This window comes from Erigeron canadensis, chromosome 7, assembly GCF_010389155.1.
Source record: "Erigeron canadensis isolate Cc75 chromosome 7, C_canadensis_v1, whole genome shotgun sequence".
NCBI classification, from domain to species: Eukaryota; Viridiplantae; Streptophyta; class Magnoliopsida; order Asterales; family Asteraceae; genus Erigeron; species Erigeron canadensis.
The window spans coordinates 2,674,805-2,702,306 of NC_057767.1; the positions used below are offsets into that span (position 1 = coordinate 2,674,805).

Here is a 27,502-nt window from a genome sequence, read left to right on the forward strand (position 1 = left end):
TTATTAGTGAATACAATTTTTGTGACTTGTGTGATTCCTACTCATGTATGTGTTATGATCTGAGATTTTCGGTCTCAGACTGCTAGTAATTTGTATCAATTTTTCAAAGTGTAACCTATTGTGCTACTTTTATCCTTATTGTAACAATTTCTCAAACTGTGCGAGTAAGTTGAGGTCCAGTTGAAGCAATTAGTGATGACTAAAAGATACCTTAAAGCATTATATCTTTGAGTAAGGTTTTCTAGATGCAATAGTTGTTGGTCCCAGTAGGATCAAGAACAAACAATATGTAATAATCTTTATATATTGAATGAATAATTGTCATTACACACTTCTAAATTGTTGTGCATATTTTCATCTTGTCTTACACATATTTGTCATGCTAAAACTATACATTACATATGACCCATATATTTATAGACAATGAATGGGTGTGTTGGTTCATTGGTACCTTTGATGAACCATTGTATCATTTTCTAATAGACATATCCTTTCCAACTAATACACAACTTTCTAACTAAATAACGGACACACCTTTTCTAACTAATAACCAACTATAACTAAGTATAAGTGACTTTAACCTTTTAACTAGACATAGACAATTAACAAGTCCAATAATAATTAGTCCACAAGGTGATGAAAAGGTGGTGTGTTTATTGTAAATGAACATAATTTGATAGTTGATACTATAAGGATTACTTTCAGTTATAAAATTCGACGATGAGATTGCACAAGGGTCTATATGACTATATGGCCAGCCAGTTAGGCACGGTTACAACTATGAGTAATTCAACTAAAACAACTTGCCTAAGTTTGAAAGAATTTGATTTGTTGATCGAGTGAAGAAGGGAAGGTCAGTAAGTTTGATGAAATAATGTAGGATAGGTAATGAGCCAGGTGTGGGTTTGGTTTTAGATAAGTCTAGAGTCTTGACGAAGTCCCACACCGAATTATATAGTTACCAAATCCAAGAGGCCATGGCTAAATAAATTATGTCCTGTTTGCAACATATCCTGCACGTACTGGGGAATCCTGTTTGGTTTAAATGATAATATTTACACATAGAGGTGTCCAAAAACTGTTTTTTTCCAAACCAAACCTGATTTCAGCCGGTTTTGGTCAAATGTGTACCTTTTCTTTGCCGAAAACCAAACCTGACCCGATCTCTACCAGGTCTGAATACCCAAAATGGTTTGGTCAAACGGGTAGGAAAACGGTTTTTGGAAACCGGGCTTGCCCAAACCGGTTTTTTTAGTGTATAAACTTTATATATATACATACCGCCGCTAGCGATAATATAAAAGAATTAAATCTGACGAGACACAACACTGAAACTTGTTATTATTAAGTCGGGTATCAACCTAGTTATTCGGGTCTAGGTCTGAGTGTGAGATTATCAATAATCAAGAAGAAATGTATATAATATGTATATGTGACATTACAGACGTGGTTTTGAGCATAGTTGTTGAACTCTTACGAGTCCATAGTCGACTTTTACGAGTCGAGTCGATTTACATAAAAAATAAGTCAACTCGCTTGATGACTCGTTTTTGTCCAGATTCTTACGAGTCGCTGTGTGAACTTGGAACGAGTCACGAGTCGCAAACTTATAATCATTGTAGTTTGATACTATGATTATACTATAATATATATTATATTTGATGGTATATTGTTTTCTGTCGTATTTATGTAGTTTTGATCTTTTTATTGCGAATTTCAAGGTAAACAGTAAGTTTATGACTGAAAACTGTTGAATATGCAGTAATTTGAAATATCTATTAAGATAATGATTTTATTTTAATAATATTTACTATTTTAGTATAATATATCAATACAATACAATATTTCTACAACAAAAATTTATATATAATTATAAAATTATATATTATCAAATATCTTGATTCTTACGATTCGAGTCACGAGTCGAAAAATCATATTTCGAATTGAGTAAAAAATACTGAGTCTCTAACTATGGTCATGAATCAAAATAATTGGATGGATTTGACAAGAGTTCTTTTGATGTTGAGGCGTTGATCCCGTACTTGTTAAAAAAGAAAAAAATAATAAATATAATTAACTAAATATGGGTTAATGTCGGCAGTGTATCTTGAACAGTTGAACTAAATACGGTGTACAAATTAATATTTACTGTTTCAACTCTCAACCCTCAATAAGAGAAACGTATTGAAATTGCTGACACTATCACACTAGTTCTTGAATCAGAATAAATTACCATGATTTTCTATACACTATGCCACCAACTACCAACTATACCACATAAGTAGACGACAACTACAATTACTACAAACATGCATGACCATATATACATTATATATAGCTGTTATTATTGCTAATTAATCATGGTAGATCACCCATTAACATTTATGTTGGATTTAAAAACCAGTTTTGTGATTTCCACACTAGCTTGGATTTCTTTCCAGAAACGACAGAAGCGGAAGTTACATTTTTGACAAGATTCGGGGGCTTTTAATTCAAATATACAGAATGGCCTTCAGAAATAACAAACACTCACTACTAGTTTGAAGAAAACTTATAATATTGAAGAATGAAGATATAGGTCATCAACTAGCTGGAATCAAAATACCAGCAAGATTGGTGTTATATATAACATATAGCTAAACTTGACCAACTTTTACAATTATTTTTATTTTTTTAACAGGTATTTGGTTGGTTTCCGTTACAACATACCGAGAATAAAAATTAAATAAGAAAACTCTTAAAATGAGAATACGGTAAGAACATTTAAAAACTACATTTTGATGCATTAAAAGTCCACAAAATTAACATAGTATTTAACAACACATTGATCTGTTAAAATCAAAAAAATCATGTTTTTTTTTTGTTTTGTTTTGTGCATTCATCTTGGATGCATATTCATCAAAATAGATGCATCCAACAAAAAACGTGATTTTTTTTTTATTTTGACGGATCAATGTGTTATTAAATACTTAAATAATGATAATTAATTATACACTATGTTAGTTTTTTAGACTTTTAATGCATCAAAATGATGTTTTTAAGTTTACTCATCGTGTTCTCATTTTAAGGGTTAATTAAATCGTTCAATTTTATCAAATTGACTTTTGCTTATATCATCATTTAGATTAACAATAAATTAAAAATCATAATAATCATTATCTAAATGTATTAATTTTCCATCAACAATTTACATTTTTTAACCCCCAATACTTAATTTATACAGTATATATTTTTAGCATCAACTTGAAGAGATTTTTTTTTAAAAGTTATAAAAGGTATTTATATTTAGTTTTTTAAAGTTTCAATTGTCACTCAAATCAAGAATCTTAATTGTTATCAAAAAATATAAAAACAATCCTAATTGTTATCTAATTATCATAGGACATGTGATTGAAAGTAAACCTATTCGTGTTATGAGTCTGCATCATAATCAAATACATATACTTGAATGTCAAGTACAGGACCACAAGTATGTTTATATTTTAATTCCTGATTATCTTTAATAATAATATCAGATTATGAGTACAACTGGTTTAAAAAATGCTATAATAGAAAAATTATTGTAGCATGTGCCTTGTGGAATGACTACGACATACAATTTCATCAATATGTCTCAGCTAACAATGACAATGACGAACTTGTGAGTAATGTAATACAACTTGCAAAGTATAACACTTAGAACCGTATACGTTCAAAATTATAAGCTTTTATGAATTAAACGTATAAACGTCCAATATTGACAATATCGTAAACCCCGTGTCTAGTGTTGGACACAGGTCTAAAATCTAGTCTAAAATCTAGTATTGTATGTATAGCAACTTATATATTTCATGTTTGTTTAGTTTATTAGTTAGTACATCTACAATTCTCGTTTAATGTTACAAACAAATAAAATCATCTTTTAGCATTTGATGAAGAATAAAACTTTTTTTGGTTAGTACGTATTTCGTTTACTCTAAAGTGGTGTTAGATGATTGTAACCAACGGCAACATTGTCACCAATCGGTAAAGAACGACAGTGGTGACTGACGTTGGGGAGAGAGACTTTGATTGATGAAGTGTTTGCTGACTAACAACGACAACGATGAGCCGTGAGTGGCAAGTGCCGCTGCAAGTTAGGGGTGGTTTGTAGGCCAGTTGTATGGTGGTGTATGCCCAAGTTTTTCATCAAAATTATAGCTATGTCCATCGGTGGAACTTGAACAACGGCACTGGAGGGGTCAAAATTTTTTTGGGTTTTAGGTTTTATCTTTTCTGCATCTATGTTTTGTTTCTGAAGAGGTGAAAACACATAAAAAAAAATTTTATTTATCTTTAAATAATATATAATTGTTAAATATGGTCCAAAATTTTGGAGGGACCAAAACCTCCTTTGGTCCTTCATATCTTCCGCCACTGGCTTTTAACAAAAATATCATTTATTTACGCTTACTTTTAACAAGTGTGAAAAAATTGCTTAATTTGTTCACACTTAAAAAAGTTTAAAAAGTATTCACCTTTAAAAGTGTAGATAAATTTGAAAAATTATAACTTTTTCACACTTAAATATGTGGGAAAAAATTTTCACTCTTATAATTAAGTGTGTAAAGGTATATTAGTTGTTCACACTTAGAAGTGTTAGGATTAATTTGTAACACTAAATTTTTTCACACAAGAGAAGTGTGGAGAATTTAAGTGTTACAATTTGACTTTCACACTTTTAAATGTAAATATGTTTGAAATTTGTTCACACTTTTAGGTGTGAACTTTTTCTTTTCACATATATAAATGTGAAATAATTATAACTTTTTAAATTTCTTCATACTTTTAAATGTGTATACTTTTTAAAATTTTTTAAGTGTGAACAAATTAAAAAAATTTTGCACACTTTTTAAAAGTAAGTATGAATAAATAACATTTTTGTTGTAGTGGATGTTTAACTGTAGATTTATTGATAGTGAGGTTGATTATTGTAAAAGAAATATTAAGGTAAAACAAATAAATAAGACTTTGACCTTTAGATCATTATAAAATTGATAGCAAGAAGATTTACAAAACACAATTATATATATTATAGTATATATACATACATATATATATATATACATATATATATAGGGGATGGTAATATAAGGCTGTCGGGTATCTAAGCTTAGGTGTGGAACAGTCACATATTGTTTTTTTAATCCATAAAAATCATGGGGGCCCATGCATTTATTCATTAAACAATAAATAGTAAAATATTAGTATGTGAGGAGTTCCACACCTAAGCTTAGGTGCCGGACAACCTTATATTCCCTTTTCCCATATATATACATATATATATATATATATATATATATATATATATATTATATAGAGAGAGGGGGGGGAAAGTTTTTTGAGTCTAGTTTATTTTGAGTCCAATTTGAGTCCATTGATTTCCTTCCATCTTCTCAAATCCCAACCACCTCCTACCACCACCACCATGATTTTTCCGACGACGACGACCATCGCCACCACGATTTACACATGTGTAAATTATATGAACTCAAAATAAGTTGGACTCAAAATAACATGCCCCTATATATATATATATATATGCCCTTTTACCATTTTTGTTTACTTGAAATTAAATTCTATTCATAATAATGACATTAATACCACCAATTCATCTCAACCTTTGATCTAATGGATCAAATAGACGATCATGGTTTTTTAGTTCTCGACATATATTTATTCACTATTTTATAACCCCATTTCTTTCCCATTTCTTCACTATTTATTCACTATTTTATTATTTTATTTTTTTTACACAAAATTAAAAAAAAAAACACATTTTATTAATAACTAAACACAAATTACATTACTTAAAATAAAAGACAATACAATAAAAAAAAGACAATACTGGAAAAAAAACAAAAAAAACATAATAATGATACGATTACTCTTCATCGTCATCATCTTTGATTGACATATTTCCTAATCCACGGTAAGCCGTTTCATTGGCCCACTACTTGTCGTGTTCTGGATATTTCACTTCCCACGTTGATTTGTCTTCTCCGCAGTTGTCGTGGTACGATTCGGCCCAAGTGCATTGGTCGGTGAACGTGTGACCGGCCTTAAAAACATTGTCGATCACCCTCTTCACTCTTTTGCTCTCATCCTGCAGAAAATAAGAATACGTCTCTTCGTGTTTCGAGACCCTGCGGCCTGGTGCTTCTATTTCCTGAACGTGTTGGTCGCATTGGTGTCTCTTTTCCGTAGGAAACCCAGAACCCCAGAGAGTTCATTTTAAAGGAGGGTGTCCTCATTGATATCGGCCATGATTCGTGTTTTCATCTCATCTTCGGTGAGACGAGGTCAGTGAACGTTCTTCTTTGATGATGATGAAGCCATTTGGAATATTAAGTGAGTTAGCAGATGAAACAAGTTTTTTGAATGGTGATGAAACTGGTAAATGCTCTGGGTTGGTATTTATAGAGTAACATTGTAGGTGGTCGTTAAGGGACTATAATTGTAAATTTTTTTTGAATTTTTGGCCGTTTGAGGGACTGTAATTGTAAATATTTTGAAGTGAACGGTGGAAGGACTCTAATTGTAAATATTTTGAATTTTGAACGTTGGATGAGCGTCTTTGACTTCAGCTATAAATACTGTCCTTACCAGATATTTCATTTCAAAACTCAAACTTTTATATATCTGCAATGGCTTCTTCATCAAATGCCCCTTACCGAAAACGTCCAATAACTGTCGATCAAGTGAATGACAATATCATGGCTGATATCCTCGACCACCAAATGTTCAAAGACCAACTTGTTGAAATTGGTCTAAAACTTCAAGCGAAAAAGAAATGGTGTCAAGAACAAATCAGTTATATACAAACGGGGCATTGTACTGAGCTTGAGTGTCAATACTTTACTTATTTGCAGGGGAAGTTTAACAAGATTCAAGAAGATGTGGAAGAAATTGCTTGTGCGGTCATCACCTTAGATGAAATAAGTAGGTTCTTTTAATGTTATGTTGTATGTTTTTCTTTATTAAGTTTGTAATGTTATTAAAATTACGAATAAACTTATTTTATTAAAGTAGACTTATTTTATTAAAATACTTAAGAACATTACAATAGTATAAGACAACACATAATTCAAACTACTAAAACACACTTAAAAAAACTAAAGCACACTTAATCAAATTAAAAAGTCTACTTCATAATCCAAAACAACTAAAAAAGAACAAAGATAAGCTGCCTGAAACAGTGTTCGTATCTGAATCCTCACCCATGCTTCTCCCGATATATCTGATGTTGCATAATTATAAGATATTGAAAAGAAGTAAAATGCCTCAAAATTGATTTTTATTTTAACTAGCTCCCCTTTGACCCCTTATAACGAAGATTAAGTACTAATTCTTAATGGGTAAATTTCTGTTTCATAAATCTCTATATATATTCTTAGTAAATTGATTCTTGATGACAACTTTTAATTATAGACGAATTAAAAATTATACATTAATGGTATGATTCGAGCAACCATCAATATGACCACTATCACAACTTAATCAATACGAAAGCTAAAAAAAAAAATATGAAAATTAACTCCATATAAATATTCATTTCAGTTTACCCTTTTTTTTCAACTTTAGTTAAATAAAAAACATAAGAATTGAATGTTAAATAATAATAATAATGATTAAATATGAACAAAGTATATAAATAAAAAACTCTTTTTGGTAGTTGATCATCGTATTTTTTATTTTTTTTGCCGTATATTTTTTTTTTGGGTTTAAAATATGTAGGGGTGTTTTCTAGGTGGTATATATATAGATAATAATAATAATAATAATAATAATAATAATAATAATAATAATAATAATAATAATAAAGATTTTTTTATTAATGGTCGGACATTATTTATTAAATAAATATTAAAAAATAGATGATTAATAAGGAGAGAGTATTAGACTAAAAGAGAGGATTAGAGGTGCCAAATGTACCATCAACCCCTCTTTTAGTTATATTATAGATAGATAAGAAGAATCTTTACAAGAAGAATTTAGTTAACATCTATGACTAACGAAAAATCATTCTATAATTTATTTTTCATTTTGAACCCTTTCTTTTTGTCATCTGCTCCCGACTCTAGTAACATCCGTTTCATCACTTTATGCTTTAAACCCAAACCCATACTATCTATATGTTCTGGTTAAAATAAAACAAGTATTAAAGTAAATATATATAAAACAATAGATTTTTCTTCACCGAAAATCATCATGCATCATGAAAACTATCGTGCAACTATATATAAATATAATCAAAAGATTAAATGAGAACCAAAAATATATCGGAAACTACCAAAACTAGTATTTCATTAATATGTGTAAGGGTATTATTGTCATTTGATAAATACAATTTAATTAATAAGTAAAAATCCCCCATGAATAGCTCATATAGTTATATAATCTCGAGCAGTTACAAAAATAGCTATCCTTTTATTAGACTTTGAATTGATATTATTTCAATTAGTGTTCCTCGCTACCATCCATTTTGACAAACTTTGAATAATTATATTTGGTAAGATATTACGGATAGCATTCAATCCATATAAAACAATTTAATATCTTTTGGGAGGTGATCCCTACGCAACATAATTTTACCAAACACAACAATATGTGTATCAGACAGTTGTACTGTACAACTATTTAATGTATATATTGTTGTGTATGATAAATTTGTGTTGTGTAGGGATCATTTCCCATATCCTTTTATGTTTATTAGGTTTTATCTTTCAATCTTTTTTATTTACGATTAAGATGTGTATCTTTTCCATTTTTTTGGTCTATTGTATTATAGCTTTAGTCTTTTTGAGTGATAAATCTACATTAGTTATGAGCTATCTACAACAATATATATATATATACACTAGGTCTTTTACCCGCACGATGTGCGGTTGTTTAATACGATTGTTCAACAAAATTTTGATTAACATCATAATATTTTGTAGATATATATAAATAGAAAAAAAACAATATTTCAAAAGTAAAATAAAGATACTATAAGCAATGAACATTAATATCATTCATAAAAGTTAACTTCTAATTATATACAAAATAAACTATATTCTTAAAATAATGATATGGAAATTCAATGGTATACAGAATCCATATATCATCATATATAATAATAAAATTGGGAAAATGAGGAGCAACTAGGCTAGAAATATGTAAGAAGAAAGCTAGAGATATGTAAGAAACATTGAAGTACTTCACATTATGTTATCATAGAAACTTATATATTTATCACAAAGCCTAAGTTTAAATTATTTTTTTATAAACATATATGAAACTTATATAAAAAGATGTATTAATATCTACTAAATGAAATTTTGGTAGTATAAACTCAAAGGATTTTAATTCTATTTCAGTTAATTAATTAGTTCAAATAAATAATTTTTCAATCTTCGATCTTCAAGTTTTTAATTGTTTGTCCATCTAATCTTTTCTAATCTTTGCAAAAGGTGAATATAATAATAATATAAAAAAGAAAGAAATACATTAATAACGATCCAAATAAAAAAATTTAAAATGAAAAAAATACATTAATAATGATCCATAAAAAAAATAAGTATTAAATATTTTTAAAAAGTGCATAATAATAGAGATTATTTGGTTTTTTGGGTTTCACCAAATTTATCATCAATGACCCATAATTAAAGTTTTAAACCAAAAACCAAATATATAATTCGTTTCAGTTAAAAATCAAATTTATAAACTGTCTGGTCCTTTATGGTTTTTTAAATGATTTGGTCTATGGGTTAACCGGGTAAAAACCAAACTGAAAACACCCCTAAGATGTGGGGCAATTTGTTCGTTAAGTAATGCGCCAAGTCTCTAGACATCACCGGAAAATAATCTAAGAAATAAAATCAAATCTTATAAGATGTAACTATTAAAGATTACACTAATCATGAAAACCCCTTTTGATATTAAGCTAAGTGGAAAAAAAAAGGCATGAAACATCCAATCAGTGACATTTATATGACAATTATCGAAGAAACAAAATACGATAGTTAACATAATAAAAACTATACCGATTATATGATGATACACGATCAAATAAAAAAGCCTAAACATTGAAAAAGAAAATTAATATTCGAAATAAAGCTTCAACTAAGACTACATAAAAATATGTAGAAAGCACAATAACAAAAATTAATTACCTTAATGATCATAATTCTTTTTGTAATAAATAGTCAAATTCTTGGTGAAAAAAATCATAATGAACCTAAATTTCTAATGTATGGATATTCCAATGGAAATATAGACTATTCTAAATTTGATTAAAATTTTTTTGCTTAAAAGGTTTGTAATAATATATTAGTAAACAAATATATTTAAATATTATACAATCTTTTGATATTATTTTGAATCATTAAGTTTAGTGATCGGATCTAATGGTTATCGTATCCATAATATATATACATTTTTATAATATGAGATTTATTTTTTAATTTTGTAAGTACACAGTTAAAATTTAATATATTTAATATTTAATTTAAAATAAATATTGTAAATAAATATGAAAATAACACTTAGGATTAAGTCCTATGTGACAATTTTATAAGCTAGTTTTTTAAGTTAAAAATGCTTTAGAATCATTCGATTAACTATTGTTTTAATAGTTATATAGATATTAGGGATGAGATAAAACTCCCAAGTCTCAAGTCCCGCCCAGATAACGTCTCAATCCTGTTACCAGAAAGTGAATATATCGAGTCCAAAGTGATATTGGGTCCAGAACAGAACAAAAAAATCTCGTAAACTACGGGATTTCCCTGTCCTGTCCCATTTCCGTCTTATATTGAACCAGGATTGGTACCACATTATTTTTGTGATTTTTGGGATCAGTATTTTTGGTATCGAAACTGATACGAAACCAATTCCATGTCCATCCTTAGTATGAAGGGAGGCAAGTGGGAAGATTTTGAAAGTAAATTTGGATGGAATGAAACGGCTGGCTTGGAGGAGGCTCAATGGGTGCATGAGATCCAGGCCCAAACATCTTTTAGGGCCCACCATTTTCATGAAAAACCTGATATTTATGATAAAACCGTTAAGACCATTAGCATCTTTTACTAAAAAACCATTAAAAACATTTGCATCCTTTTTTATGACCTGATATTTTTTACGGCATTTAAGTTTTCCAAGATCTTTTGTTTACAGTTTGTTATTGTTTCTATTTTAATTCAATTTAGTAATTTATTAAAATATATTTAATTAATTCATTTAATTACATATACACCACCAAATGTGTTTTATAGTTTTGTAAAACATTACGAGTATAATTTTTATTTTGTCATACAATACTTTGCTTTTAATGTCAAGAATACTTATCATTTTAATATATTTTATAATAATTGACTGAGCTACTTTTTATTTTCGAGCCAAACCTCCAACTTTTTTTACATCTTTAAAGACGACACTAAATGAATGCCCCCTCATTTGGTTGAAAGCATTTTAAACCCTCCTAGCGAGAAGCATAGTTATTAAACTCTAATAGTCAAAAGTTATAATTCTTACGAGTTAAGAAAAGTTAGTGTACGAGACAACTCGATTTTACGAGTCGATTCAAGCTAGCTACAACTATGACCCAATAATAATGGGTTAAGCGTTGAAATCTAACTAACTATGACCAAATGTCTATAGTGAGAATGAACTATCAGATTGGATATTGTGTGTTAAGAACTTAGTAAAAATATTCAAATCATGAACCGACCAATCAAAAACTTACACGTGACAGGTTATATGGGTTGCCACGTACGTCATATTACATAAATTGAAAAATTTATCAAGTTGTGAAATACAATGTCTAAACCTTAATTAGTTCGTTCCTAATATATAAATTTGGTTATAGTTACTTACATTCCACGGTATTTAACCCAATAGTAATTATAGTTTGATACTACATGTTATACATTACTCAATATATCATATTTATGGTTACATCGATTTTTGTGTTATATGCATTTTTTTAATCGTTTTATTATGAATACGGTGATAAATTGTAATGTTGTGGCTGAAACAAAACGAGTTTAGATCGGGTTACGAAATTGATCGATGTTACACCAAGTAGAATCTTATGGACAAGTTAAATTGTGTCTGTATGTATCACCGACTCTTTTCAAACGTAATAAATGATACTAAGCGCCCTAGCTAGCTTATAAATACATGCATGCACTTGATGAATCGTTACATATTTTAGTATCAAACAATGACAAACCTAATAACATACACTTTAGATGGTGAAAGTAAACCAGACTACAAAAAAATATGGATGTCTGATGTGGTTGTGGTGAGGAATAGGAACCTATTTCTCGGTCGTAAATGGAAATTGATAGATGTTGTAACCCTTCTTTGGATCTTAACCGTTCACTTGCTGTCACTTTTTGCACCTTTTACATTTACTTGGGGTGCCTTCTGGGCAGCACTTTGTGCCAGTTTTTTGTCTGGGTTTGGTATAACCCTCTCTTATCATCGAAATCTGGCACACCGTAGTTTTAAGTTGCCTAAATGGCTCGAATACATATTTGCTTATATTGGGGTTCAAGCTGCTCAGGTTTTTCTTATATCTATCCCTCAGTTTTTAAAATTAGTTTTTAATTATAAATATTTATATACATATCGGCTAACCTCTTACCCAAAAAAAAAATATATAACTTGATAAAGTTGGCATTAATTGGCATACTTAGGGTGTTTTGGATTATTTTTCTAATTAAATTTGATTTTTTGCGTTTCAAAACTATGTTCTGTCTTTATGAAAACGCAGATAATCAATGTTTTAGCTAAACATTTTGCTCAGTACAGAATCAACTCAAAACTCAATTTCAAAAGCCCCTTAATAAGCCACTTACAGAGAGTTAAAATATTCTAAAGTTGGTTTTTCAAAAATCAAAAGGCTTTAAACGTAGTCCATCAACATATAAACATAAAGTGCCATCATTCTTTTTATCTCATGATTTCTAACTTTTTTATTTGAAAAAACTTGAAAGGTTTCAACTTCAAAAAATCTCTAACTCAAAACCAACAAACTATCACACATATACACTTTGCAAGGTCTTAATTTTTTATGCCTAGCACATGCATGTTTATTGTTTTCATTTCAATTTTTAGTGACACATGAAATGTCACTAAAATTAGAGTTCTCACTAGAGATATATTGTTCGCATAAATTAAAACGATAGTATATTTAGAACTTTTTAAATTTTAGAAAACAAATATATACTGAGTGTAAAACTACTCATGCATATATAAATGTTAATTATATGTACCGATAACCAGATTTAGACGATTTATTATATACAGACAACATATGAATACATTGAAGTTCGTTATGCATATTCGTTTGTAATTATTAAGATTTTAAGACACTTATTCCAAACTAAAATCATATAATACATCTTTCATCCAAATTGACATATTAATTGGTAGACTTAATTATTTCAAAAACTATTTTTTTAACACCATGAGAACTTCTAATTTTTATATTGGATCACAGGTTTTTAAAGTTCATTTACAGTTTTATAAAAGAAAGTTCTTGAAATAAAGGTGTCCCCTGATATATTATATATATAGAGAAAGAGAGAGGTTAACTTTATTTTTAATTTATCTTTTCGTTCACAGAGGGACCCGATATTTTGGGTGAGCATACATAGATCACATCATCAATACGTTGATTCGGAAAAAGATCCACATTCACCCACAAACGGGTTTTGGTTTAGTCATATTGGTTGGCTGTTAGATAGTGGCTACATCGTAGAAAAGGTAAATTGTCATGGTGTTGTTAAACATTATTTTAAGTGAATTTTGTGTATTATATTCTGAAATGTTAATTAGTCGTTTTTGTTCGCACATGGATTTAACTTGCAGCTTAAGGAACGAAAAAATGTTGAAGATTTAAAGAGCCAACTATTCTATAGATTCATTAGAAGCACCTATCTATATCATCTACTTGCATTTGCGGCTGTTGTCTATGCTTTTGGTGGTTTTTCCTACCTTGTTTGGGTGGTGGTAAGTTTCCAAAAAACTGGTTTTTCGGTTGAACCAATTTATCTTGATGACCAAAAACAGTTGAATCAGTACATGGCCGAATCAATCGGTTAATTAAAGACAAAAATTACATAGATTTCATATATATAATTATTATAGAAAATGATAAATCCTTTTAAAAATTAGCCTAAAATTTTTCAAAAAAATATGAGAAGGTAACATGTTTTATTCACTAATTTTTTTTCTTAATTTTGTCTCTGATTTTATCACATGTATTCATCTAATAGTTTAGAGAATTTTTAAATCAATCTTTTAGAATGATTAACCATTTCTCAATTACTATTATATATTTAGAAAATTTTCATCTAATATTACATAAATGACATGTTTAAAGGTGTGCTTAATAATGAGTAGACACATGTCAAAATAAATTGTGTGGATTAAGAAAGAGAAAAAGTATAATCTATGTGTAAAAAATAAATTGAATAGACATGTTATTAGACATATTTTTGTATACATATGTATCACTAGCTACTGTTTATTAAAACAAAATTATTTTATAACATTTTATATTATATTGTGTATGTGTGTGTATATACACACAAGGTATTATTAGTATGATGTACGTTTTCGTTGTTTGACTTGATTATGGGTACCAACATTGCAGGGTGTGAGAATTACATTTACTTACCACTTGACGTTTCTCATTAACTCAGCATGCCATATTTGGGGAACCCAAGTTTGGAACACTGGTGATCTCTCCAAAAACAATATGTAAGGTTCCTTTCAAAAGCATTTAATTTATTGTATATCTATATATATGGGGTAAGGACGTATGAGGTTGTTAGACACCTAAGTTAGGTGAAAAAACTCTCACATAACTTTTTTAAACCATAAAAATTATGGGGGGTCAAACATTTATTCAAAATATTAAAATATTGGTATGTAAGGGATTTTCACCCAAATTTGATGCATAACAATCCCATACTCATTTTTTCTCATATATATAACACCAAATCATCATTGTATATTTCCTTAGCTTCATAATGGGATGTTGATCGAATATGTATAATTTTAGAATCTTCAGGTTGTCTTGAATTGTCCAATTTTTAAACTTTTTTCTTTTTGGCCATATGAAAACCAAACTGAATTATATATGCATTTAAAAACTTAATAGAATGTTGTCAGATTGTTATCCTAAATATATTGGAAAAAGTAAGGGTAGTGCTATCAGACACTTATTGTTTTCGATCAAATTGTTATCCTAATTTTTTAATGTATAATAATGAATTAATAATTTACTCTTAAAGTTATTTTATTCAATTTAAGTGTGTAACAGCACTACTTTCATTACCTTCACTTCTCTCATATGTATTTCGTTAATACAGATTATTTGAATTAGCTCGCAACTTTTGCAGTATTTTTTTGTCATTAAATTAAGCTCAATTATACAAATTTTAAACACTTCTTAAATGTGCATATGTAGGTTGGTGGCGTTAATTTCGTATGGAGAAGGTTGGCATAACAATCATCATGCATTTGAGTATTCAGCACGATTTGGGTTAGAATGGTGGCAATTCGATCCTTGTTGGTTCTTAATAAAGTTTCTTGAAAGATTAGGCTTAGCCACCAACGTTAAGTTGCCGACTGCTGCTCACAAGCTTAAACGATCCTTTACATCTCCTAATAATAAATCGAAGTAATTTAGTACTTTTCATGAATTCCCGTTGTATTGTCTACAATTAGTTTGAAAATGAATAAGCAATATCTATGGTGTTCGATTATGTGTGGATTGTACTCGTACGTCTTATCATTACCATGTCTTATTAGGTCGATGTAACTGTACTTGCTATGTTTTCGGTGACTTGCTGAAGAACGTGTAGGTTTTTTAATACAATTAATTCTGATGTTCAAAAAAAATTGTGAAGTAATCACTGTTTTACTTTTATTTATTATCATCGATGAACTTGTCTCTTTCTTATATGCCATGATATGTATATATGTGTTGACTGTTGAGTATACGAGTATTATTTTGTATCGAGTAATCACCATCACTTACAATTAGTGTACAATTTTACGTAACCTATAATAATTCTAACATTTTCGCTCATAATATTATTAGATACAAAATAATATAAACAAAATTATCATTCTACACTTGATGAATTAATTTACACCATTAAATCCCTTATTTTCTACATATCTCCACTACCACTTTACATTAATTACGTTTACATCAATTCACGCACTACCATCAATAGTCTGCCACCACCACGATTGCCTGCCACTACCGCCAGTCACTGCCACCACCAATTACCGTCGCATCTACGAGTACAATGCTAGTATCTATGAATGTATTTTTTTGCCCTATAAGTACTTTATACATTTACAAAAAAGTGGGTACCAAATGTCTTGGATCACCATACATGAGTCGCCTGCTAGTGAGGTGAGTTGGAGTGCTTCCATATGTTTTGTGTCATGTGATCGGGGAAGGGGGAGGTTCGGGTTCTGCCGGTAAAAAAATACGGGCATATCTTAAAATGAACACAATTGAAGTTCATTTAACATTATGGCTATGTTTAGGAAGAGTTTTTCAAGAGTTTTTCGTAAGTTTTTGCTTTTAATATTAAACAATAAGCTTCTATTGTGTTAAAAACTTTGTTTGGATAGATGCAACTAGCTTTATATTGACTAAACAGTGCACTAGCCAATATAATAGCTGAGAAAACAAAAACCCAACATGATACTGTAAGATGAACTAATAGAACAATAGTGACACAAGGGCAATGACACTGTTCATTAGCTAGCTTCATCTATAATAATATTACAATGTCCCAATGTAAATGTTTTATTTTGACTTTTAAAGTCATCCTTTAACAATTTTGACCGTAAATATTCTTATTTGTATTATATACACTTTATGAAAATATATCAATGAAAATTACATTTAAAACTCAATTCATTCATATATTATATATCAACTATTATATAACATACACGAAAATATCAACTATTATATAATATACATGTAAATATTTACGGTTAAAGTTATAAAAGAAAGACTTATAAAATCAAAATGGAAACCAAAGGAGTCATATGGTAGATTGGTAGAGTGTGAGAAATACATTAAGTTACCACATGACGTTTCTAATAAATTAACTCAGTATGCAATATTTGGGGAAGCCAAGTTTGGACCAGCAACATGATAATATCTTTTCTGTTATGAAATTACAGTTGAAGATATATTGGGCAGCTGAATTGCATTTGATGTTACTTTGAAGGCTATGAGTGATAAGTTGGTAAAACAATTAAATCTATGACATCTAAAAGTCGCAAAATGCTGCAGCAATTGAGTGGGCCGGCTAAACAATACATGTCGGCTGGTCAGAGCGTATATATATAGCAGACAGTGGGGTGGATATCTAAACATAGATTTACAAGTACATGACTTTCAATATTGCTTTTGTTGGATCGAGTATATATGGTCGAGGATGTAATGGCGAAAGTATTATTTGTTTGTGCTAACCTCAGTTGAGTTTGATAACATAATGCCTCCCTCTTTACTTGTTTAATTCGGATCGGAGTACGTATTTATTTAATTCTTGGTAGAATCAAAGATTTGGATATTTTTATGAGACCGTATGAAAACCATGCAAATTAATATCTTCTTATAAAGCAAATATCATTTTTAATTTCCAAACTTTCAATTATTAGCTAGCTAACAATTAATTAAAACCACATTACATCAATAACGTACACTAATCACGAGCACCGCCGCCACCACCACCCGTCATCGCTACCACCGTCGTCCTCTTTAAATCGCCAACACCGTCGCCACTTCCACCACCGCTGCTACCGCCACACGCCACCACCACCTATCACCGCCACCATCATTACACTTCCGTATCGCACGGGTATCATTTTAGTATTTGTTAGCAAAACTACTTTTGCACAATGAACCACTATACTCGGTTCATTTTTATTTCAACCCGATACGTTAATACAGAACTTGTAAATGTCACGTCATTATATATCTATTAAATTAAAAATACATTATACACATATAAATACAACACACATATAAAACTAAAATGTAAAACTATATCTAGTCCACAAAAGTTGGCCAACATTCTAAGGAGGTGCCTTATACCAAGACTCGACCCAGAAGGACAAGTCCTAATTACTAATTAGTGTCATATCAGCAAAAAATCATTTAAGGATTGATCCCCTTAAAACCAATCTTATACTAAGGACTATTTTTGGACCACCTTTTATTTGATTATACACGTACTCACAAATTTTAAAATAAAAAGAAAAAGCACATATTCGTTTATAGGGGGACGAATGACATAAGGACGAGTCCAAAGATAAGTCCAACCCCATGGTATTCACTTGTCATCCCGGAGACAAGTATGGAGGACGAATCCAAAGATAGAAGTACAAGGCAGCTCCTAAAGGAGCATAACGACTAGCATTTTGAAGCTTCAATGGTGACATACTGACATACCGAAATTTTGGTATGTTGGGTCAACATTTGGACATTGGAAATGGCCTTATATTGTAGATAGATTACTCGTGAATGTACGTTTTGGCGAACTATTGATAAAAAAGATTTTGAAATTTCATTGGATCTTTTGATAAGGCACGCACGCCGTAAGGATTACTTTGAAGCTTTGGTTAAATGTATCGTTTGATAAGTCATTAAAATTGAGACTATCTATACTAGCTGTTTTATATTACATTTCGAATAGTTCTTGAGTAGCAATTGACTCAATTTACACCCTTAGTTTCTCTTTATTTGTGTGTTAAGGTCAATTAATTTGTTATGATATTTTTTCTTTTAAAATTACAGATTTAAAAATACTTAACAAACAAACATTTGGATAACTAGATTGTATAAAAGACATGATCGACGACCTTAAGATTATCTAGAGAAATTCATGTATAACAATGACCATCGACTACTTTTTTTTTTTTTTTGAAAGGTAACGTTTTCGAACTTACACCTTTCATCTTGTTTTAACTCCTTATACAACGTTCTATATTTAGATGATAAAAAAACAAAAGTCATGATATCTTGATAAATCTTATCCGGAGTGACTTTAACATTAAAAAACCACACCTTTTTTCGTGCTTTCTAAATACGTACACCTCATAAAATCATTTCTTATGAAAGTACAGTAAAACAGCTTAAATGCATTTGATGTACTTTGAAGGCTATGGGGGGTAAGTTGGTAAAACAATTAAAGCTATGGGTTAAATAATATATTATATATATATATATATATATAGGGGTGGGTTGTTATTTATAGTACAAGCATTTAAAAAAGTACAAAAAGGACATGTCTAAGTTAACTTACACATGTTTGTTCCTTCCATCTCCGACCACCACCACCACCACCATGATCATCTCGAACCACCACCATGATTCTCCGGCGACGGCGACCATCTCCGGCGAGACTTACACATGTGTAACTACAACTTACACATGTGTAAGTTAACTTTCCAGCGAAAATCAGGTTCGTTTTCGGGTGGATACGGTACAGGCCAGAGGCCTTCATCCGTTCTAAGCTGACCGTCAAGGGACGCATATGGGAATCGTATGGATTTGATGAGCGGCGATCCAAGAGATGGTGATGGTTTGCTACGGTACGGGCGAATCCCTTGATGCCGACGCCGGCGCCGTGGTTGGGGTGGTCGAAGATGATGGTGGCCGGTGGTGGTTGTCTCGCGAAGGAAAAACCTAGAAATTTTAGACCCTAAAATGCTAAAAAAAAGTTGTACTTACACATGTGTAACTCTCGCCGGAGATGGCCGCCGTCGCCGGAGGATCATGGTGGTGGTCGGAGATGATCATGATGATGGTGGTGGTGGTCAGAGACGGAAGGAAGAAGGAAGAAAAATGAAGACATACATTGTACTTTTTGTATTTTTTTAAACCCTTATACTAAAAAAAACTTTCATATATATATATGTCAGCCGGTGCCAGGCGTACAAAGCGTATGGAACGTAGTTGAGGGAGATATTTTATCATAACTTATGATTTGTATAGATATATCGGGTTGATGGCAAAAAAGAATATGTCAATTAACCGAGAGAGAGATTATATTTCAATGTTTAGAAACTAAAATCATAGATAAATTTCTTTAGAAAATAAATAATTTATAACAGTCATGGATAGATCTAGAGAATTAAGTAAGGAGGAAAAAAAAAAAACTTTTTACGAGTACTTATTTTGCAAAAACGATCAATGTTGTTTTCATTTTAAACAATGGCTAAAGCTATTTATATATAGTAGTTCAAGTTATCGCTAACTCGTCGCCAATTTAATTTTACATATTAAATAAATTACTAGTTATGCCATAACTAATGATAACAAACTTTATAGCAAATTCTCACTTAAACTTGATAGTACTGGTCTACACCACATCAGAAAAATCATGGCAGTCGATTTTTAACTAATAATCTTACACAACACTCCCAACCTATCAATAATATCAACCACACTAGTTTCGGACACATAATTTGTATATATGTATAGGGATAAATATCTTGGAATGTAACAAACTTTGGAAGAATGTTTATAGTAGGAAATAAATAAAGTTTTGTGTATTGTATATAAACAACTTTAAAAAATATTTATTGTATGTAAAAAAACATACGTGTCAACCATATAGAGATGTCACTTGTCTGATTTTAATTGGTTGAATACATTTTCTTACATACAATAAACATTATTTTCGAGTTGTTTACATACAATACACACAACTTTAGTTATTTCCTACTATAGACATTCGTTCAAAGTTTGTTACATTACAAAAATACTTATCTCATATGTATATACACACACATTAGACTAAAAATATACAATAAAAAGAAACACAAACGAGTGAACGACTAGTTTACTAACTCGTTTCCACAACCATGAACAAAATACCTCTACTCCACCATGGATTGACTACAAGTTGTCAAGTTCTAAATGGTATGGTGTCATGATCAACTAGTGAAGTCCAAAACTTGGGCCAGAAATACCAACCATTATGAATTGTCTTGGTCCACATAATAGTTCATAAATTGTAAGCCCAAGAAGATCACTTCCAATGTAATCTCTTGAATTTAGATTACCTCTAAATCTCTAATGAGATATCACACAGAGAGAAACTATCCTACATTCTTCAAGTCAATGGCATTGACCCACAGGATGATGTTTTCGGTTTTGATAAGAAAACAAAGGTTGATATCCAAGAGTATCGAATTCTTTACTGTATATGTCATATGTGTATGTCTAAAAACAATATATTGAGTTAATCTTGAATGATAAGATTCAGTTGGATCAGTTCAATTCGTGTATGTTACATGGCTTTTTTCGGGTTCTCTTGTTTTGTTTTCGGTCTAAATTAATGATAGTAATAGTACGTATTTTTGTTGTTTATCCTAAAGATGTGTTGGGTGTTAGAAAAATGAATGTCAAGGTAAGTGTCAATGAGGCTTTCTTGAACTTACATTACAAAGCTTATACATGAAATAACGGTACAGATCTAAAACAGAAGAAAGAAACAATCTAACAATAAATTTAAAACAGGATTCGGTAAACTTTTATTGACACGTGAAGTTATATTTAAGTGAAACGGCTACCTTATGTTTGAAAAATTCTATCTACCAATACACGAAAAATTCTATCTACCAATACACTAAAACAAAATTGTACGTTCTTTAATCGACACATGTCATATTATCTAAGCGACATGTGTCCCTTTTAATTTATATCCTAATCCTACTTTGTTTCTTTCTTATCTATTCTTACTTAGTTACTTTCAATATATATATATATATATATATATATTTATTAAAACTTTGTTAGTTATTTAAATTGTTAACTTCTTAATTAGTTCGTACAAACTAAAACGAGTTCCAATGTCCATATTATATTCGGAAGTTTTCTTTGAATGTTTGTCAAGTTTAGTGACTATTTTAATATAAAATTCAATTAATCATTAATTTAATATCATTAACTTATATTTAAATTATAAAATTTTAGAGTTAAAAATATGAGACTTGAATTATCATTAAATTTTTAACATAGCTAATGTGATATATAATTGTTATATATTATGATATTAGATAAATTGTAGTTATAACATTACTTTTTTTTTTGAAAGGTGAATTTCGCTTTGGAACTTCGTGTCGCGATTCGACAACCGGAGGTCTAACATATGTTGTTTTAACCGGGTCCGCGTTAGAGAGCTCTCTCGAAGTAGAAATGCCTATTTTAAATATCCGATGGGGGAAAACCCCCTACTAATCCGCCCGAAGGCACGACGATCAATAGGGGTAAACCTTGCCTCCTCAGACTTGAAACTGGGTATACCCAAACCAAGCCTTCATAAAAAGACTTCCTATTTACTTCCCAAGTCTTGAACCCAAGACCTCCTGCTTGTAAGGCAGGTGTTCAACCACTTAAGCTAACTAGGAAGTACAGTTATAACATTATTTAGTCAACATATACGATATAATAGTGTTCAACATAACAAAAAGTTAAACACGTTCATTGTGTTGTATATTTAAAAATATAAATTTTATTTAGGTGCCTACATAATATGCGGGTTAATTAGCTACTCGTAGTATATAAGGTATATAGTTGCATATACTTACCAAATATTTAGAGGATAAACTTTCAATATCTAAGGTATAGTTTTTTAAAACTTGTAAGTGCAACCTTAAGCATTTGACATTCTTTTAAAAGTTAATATTCAAAGAAGTTATACGACAGTTTCTAATTAATAGAACAATAGTCGGTTACGATTATTTGTGTATTTATCTATATTTATCTACCACTTCCCAATAGATCAAGCCGAGGTAGTAGACCAAATCGTCTATCAACGTCCTCCACTTACTCTACTAGGTTGGCGAAAGCCTTGTTACGAACTATTGACCGAAGAGCCTTACTACCAGAGCTAGCGGAAGAGCTCAGCTCCTACTAGAAGCTGATAAACTAAAACAGGATTGTAGCCCTTATTTAATGACACATGGTACTGTCTTACAGCGACAAGTGTCCTTTTGATCAAATAAATTAAATTATAAATTAAAAAATTAGGCTGACGTTTAAGTCTTCGACAATAATAATAAGACTATGTTTCCTTATTATCTAATTATATGTTTCTTTATTACGAGTAAAAAATTTGAAGTACGTGTACAAATTAATCATATCACATCGATTATATTTGTTTCTTTGCTTATTATTATAAACCTTTTTGTAGGTTTACTTTTAGAAAACCAATAGTTTTTTTCGTTTTCTCTTCATATTGGCATGCTAATCGAAGACTAATGCAACTTTTACCAACCATGTGAGTCTTTTCGTAAGGTAGACAATGATTATCAGTTAACCAAGTGTTTCTTTATTAATACTTTATTTATTTGTTCCAATGTTTATGGTGTGATTTTCTTTTCTTCAATCCATTTGTTATCTATTTTTTCTCTCTCTTGGTTATGAAAATTGTACATATATATATATATGGGGAAAGATTAGGTAAAGCATGCAGTACCTATCTTAGGTAAAATAGGGGGTGATTATGTAAAATTCAGGGGGAGTTTATGTAAAATTCAGGGGGGGGGGGTTATATATGTTTATTAAATTCAAAGGTTTAATATGTAACTTTTTTTAATGTGGCAGTACCTAAGCTTAGGTAAAGTCTGCAGTACGGATCATTTTCCCTATATATATATATATATATATATATATATATATTAACATATCTTTCATTAATTAGTTTACACTTTACAGTTTGTTTATAACTTAATGCGGTTTTCTTTGCCTCATATCAAGATTGTAGTTGTTTTACGGTATTGTAGTTGTTTTTCGGTATTGTATGTGAATCATTTATAACATATACATAGTCAATTCGTACATCGTACATGTATTAAGACTAGTACTATAACTAAAAAAAAGGTTGGGGTACACTTGTCACTCCTTAAAGCCCTTTTAACTCTCTTTAAATTACTCTTGAGCTCTCTTTTTCTATTCTATATTTTTTTATTTGCTTATTAAATAAATAGTTATATTTAAAACTTTATAATAAATCAAGGTTAGTAATTTTGTCAACTAAAAAAAAAACATACGATTTTTTTTATATCACTTTAACTTTATTTTTGGTGTTTGATTCGTGTTTGCTTTTTTATTTTATATTAAACTATTATGTCATTGTTATTTTTCATCTCTTTTAATTTAGTTGTTGTTAAATATTGTTTGATTATGGCTTATTTTTCTATTATAAAGAGTTTATTTTTTTAATTTGTTTTGTTCAGGTTTTGTTATTTATTATTTTATTTTTTACTTTTATATATATATTTGAGGGTAACGAAATATATACAAAGCAAATGTTATACAAGTTGTCACAAAAGTTAAACATAACAAAACTTACAAAGTACTCGTAATTATTCTAGCTTGATAAATTCTAACAGTCAGCATGTACATCGAATATGACACTTTATTATTATTATTATTATTATATTATTGTATAATATAATATATCTAGAAAACGCGAGCGACAACTAACTTCGGATACAAGAAGTGTGTAGAGTTCTCGTGCATTATTCCTTTGATAGTAAAGCAAGCAAACATGAAACTTCTCATAACTTCTTCGATCAATAGTAGTAACCTTTTCTCACTTTTATTAGTTACTTGTATATTATCACAAAAACTTGTTCTAGCTACATATATACATATATAGTGAATATATATCATAATTAAGCATATATTGCTAATATCAAACAAAAATGACCATGTCACGTTTGATCCTCAAAAAACTCACTCAAACTCATATGATGTCACCTCTTCCATGCTCTTCTCAGCTCATTTACCGTTTCTCCTCGGCCACCGATCACCATGAAAAGCCAGACACAAAAGAGGTTACGATTTCTGATTCGTTAAAGAAGTCCGAACTCTCTTCTCCAAGAAAGCGAAATCGGAATAGATCACTTTGGTGGAAAAACAACTATGAAAATTTCCCATTTCATCCTCTATCAGGTAGTAAATTTCACTCTTATTACATACAAAAATACTTGTCTTATAGTGCACACGAAAGGAGTTATTAGAAGCAAAGAACGTCTGAATCGAAACTAACTTCAATAAAAAAAAAAAAAAAGATATTTATGTTATTGGCCCGATTGTTTAAACCTCTACTTATTAACTATGGCTATATATAGACAAAATTTGTAAAACAGTAGCCTAAAGATTAAAATTGCAAAATAAACAACTAAAAAAAATTAAAACAACAGCCTAAAACTGCACATATTTGGATAACCAAAAAAAAAAAAAAAAATGTAATTAGCTAAAAGCAATAGCTAAAGAGAGAAAAAAAAAATAGTAGCATTAAAAACAAAAGTATAGAAAAAAGTAAGTGGGATGTGAGTGCTGGGTTAATCTACATAGGGGTGAAATGGGTTGGGCTGGGTTTAGTTTAAATATTATATAGAAAAAAAAGTTTTGGATCATATGTGTTCTGCGGTCCCTCTTTTGTGGGCTGATAGTATCTGTTAGGAATTAATGTAAATTGACACCCTTAATTAAAAAAAGAAAAAAAAGAAATATGCTACATTATTTTTTATGTTTAAACAATTATATTAATACAAAGAGGAATGTTTCTTGAGACTAGGAATTGGGAATGCGGTCGTGGAAGCGGCGGCAAACATGAATAGACTAGTCGAAAAACTATCTCCAACTCATTTGATACGAAAATTCAAAGAGAAAGACGAAATGTATAGCATAAAGTATCAAATGCCAGGGTTGACAAAAGATGATGTAAAAATTACGGTTGAAGATGGCGTATTATGCATTAGAGGACAACATCGTGAAGAGGAAGAAGGAAAAGGTTCAGACGACGATGAGTTTTGGTCCGTGGCGAGCTATGGCTACTACAACACTAGTTTGATGCTACCGGAAGATGCGAAAGTGGAGGATATCAAGGCCGAGATGAAAGATGGAATGTTGCATGTTGTGATACCGAAAGATAAGACCAAGAAGAAGCATATCAAGGAGGTTCATGTTGACTAGCTAGCTAATATCTTAATTAGATTATACGTTGATATGATGTTGAGTGTTATTATAATGAAGGGATCGGTATGTTGTCCAAAGTAAGTATCAAATAAAGGATTTATTTCGAAGTGGCATTATGACTATTTTGTTATTGATAGTTTCATCTAGGAAGGTGATATATATTTTTACCAAAATTTTCATTAGTGTACTATATACTATACAAGTCAATTTTCATAGTTTCGATGATGATATATATATTAAAATAAGTGGTAGATATACCACTTCTTTTTCATTAATTAATTTGCGAATACTATACATTTAATCTAAATATTTATAATTAAACATCTTTATTTCTATATTTACGAAATGTGAAATGTAACTCTCATATTTTAATAGTTTTCTGGATTGTAACTATTTTTGACCGAATGTATATAGTAGGAAAAAATTAAAGTTGTGTGTATTATATGTAAGCAACTCAAAAAAATGTTTATTGTATGTAAGAAAACATACGTAACAACCATATACAGGTGTCACTTATCAGATTTTAATTGGTTGAAACGAAATTTTTACATACAATAAATATTATTTCGAGTTGTTTACATACAATACACACAACTTTAGTTATTTCCTACTATAGACATTCATTCAAAGTTTCTTATAATTCAGGAAACTAATCCCGGCCCATATATACTAGTCAAAGAATATGTCAATATTTTTCTTAACAGTAACTTTGGCTTCAACGTCACATAATTTTGTATTTACTCGATCGATTCTAATAACTATTGAGCCGTTTTGAGAAAATTCAATTTTCTATCCATTGGAATATTTTGCTCACCTTAATTTGAACTTAAAAAATGTTTCTAAGTTCCTCCAAGTATTAATCCATGTTGGGGTTAGGTGTCATTTGAAGTAGCAAATTAACTTCGTTAGTTCGTTATATATAATATAGAAAGAGATAAAGTTTGTTACTCCGTACATCGATTAACATTTTATTTGAACTTGGAGAGGGATCATATCGATATCTATAATCTATATCTATAGTTTATAGTTAATTATAAAGTATGTTGGCAGTTCAATTTTTAGATTGTGTTAAAAATTTTGATTTTGAATATTTTATAGAATTCTACACTACTTTTTTTTTTATATCAAATACTTACACTATTCGATGTTTATTATCTCCACTACCATTACACCCTGAATGTCGATCACAAATACCCTTCTAGCATTTTTTAAAGCATTTATTCCTCCGTCATCTTTTTAACTTGAACAATTGATGTTAACTAAAAGATTTTGGATGTTTTTCTTAATCATTTATACAACGGGAGAAACGAATATGTACTAATTTTTAATACATAAAAAAATGGAGGTTCAATAATTTATTTAAAATATTAAAATATGAGATTTTTTAACTCAAATTAGGTATGTAACAACTTCATATATGAAATGTTAAAAGAAATGGAAAGTGTCATA

General features: G+C 29.9%; 2 protein-coding genes across 2 annotated transcripts; both read left to right on the forward strand.

Annotated features, from left to right (window-relative positions):
* The first annotated feature begins 12,226 nt into the window (after window positions 1–12,226).
* Window positions 12,227–15,704, forward strand: LOC122608475 (palmitoyl-monogalactosyldiacylglycerol delta-7 desaturase, chloroplastic-like). The gene is made up of 5 exons (XM_043781580.1): window positions 12,227–12,571; window positions 13,636–13,776; window positions 13,882–14,022; window positions 14,669–14,775; window positions 15,488–15,704. Exons 1-5 carry the CDS (start codon window positions 12,227–12,229, stop codon window positions 15,702–15,704), a joined length of 951 nt encoding a protein of 316 aa, XP_043637515.1.
* A 9,013-nt stretch (window positions 15,705–24,717) lies between these two features.
* Window positions 24,718–26,143, forward strand: LOC122609535 (26.5 kDa heat shock protein, mitochondrial). Its single transcript, XM_043782571.1, has 2 exons — window positions 24,718–25,024; window positions 25,653–26,143. The coding sequence occupies exons 1-2, from the start codon at window positions 24,775–24,777 to the stop codon at window positions 26,048–26,050; spliced, it is 648 nt and encodes a 215-aa protein (XP_043638506.1). The 5' UTR covers window positions 24,718–24,774; the 3' UTR covers window positions 26,051–26,143.
* Window positions 26,144–27,502: the final 1,359 nt, after the last annotated feature.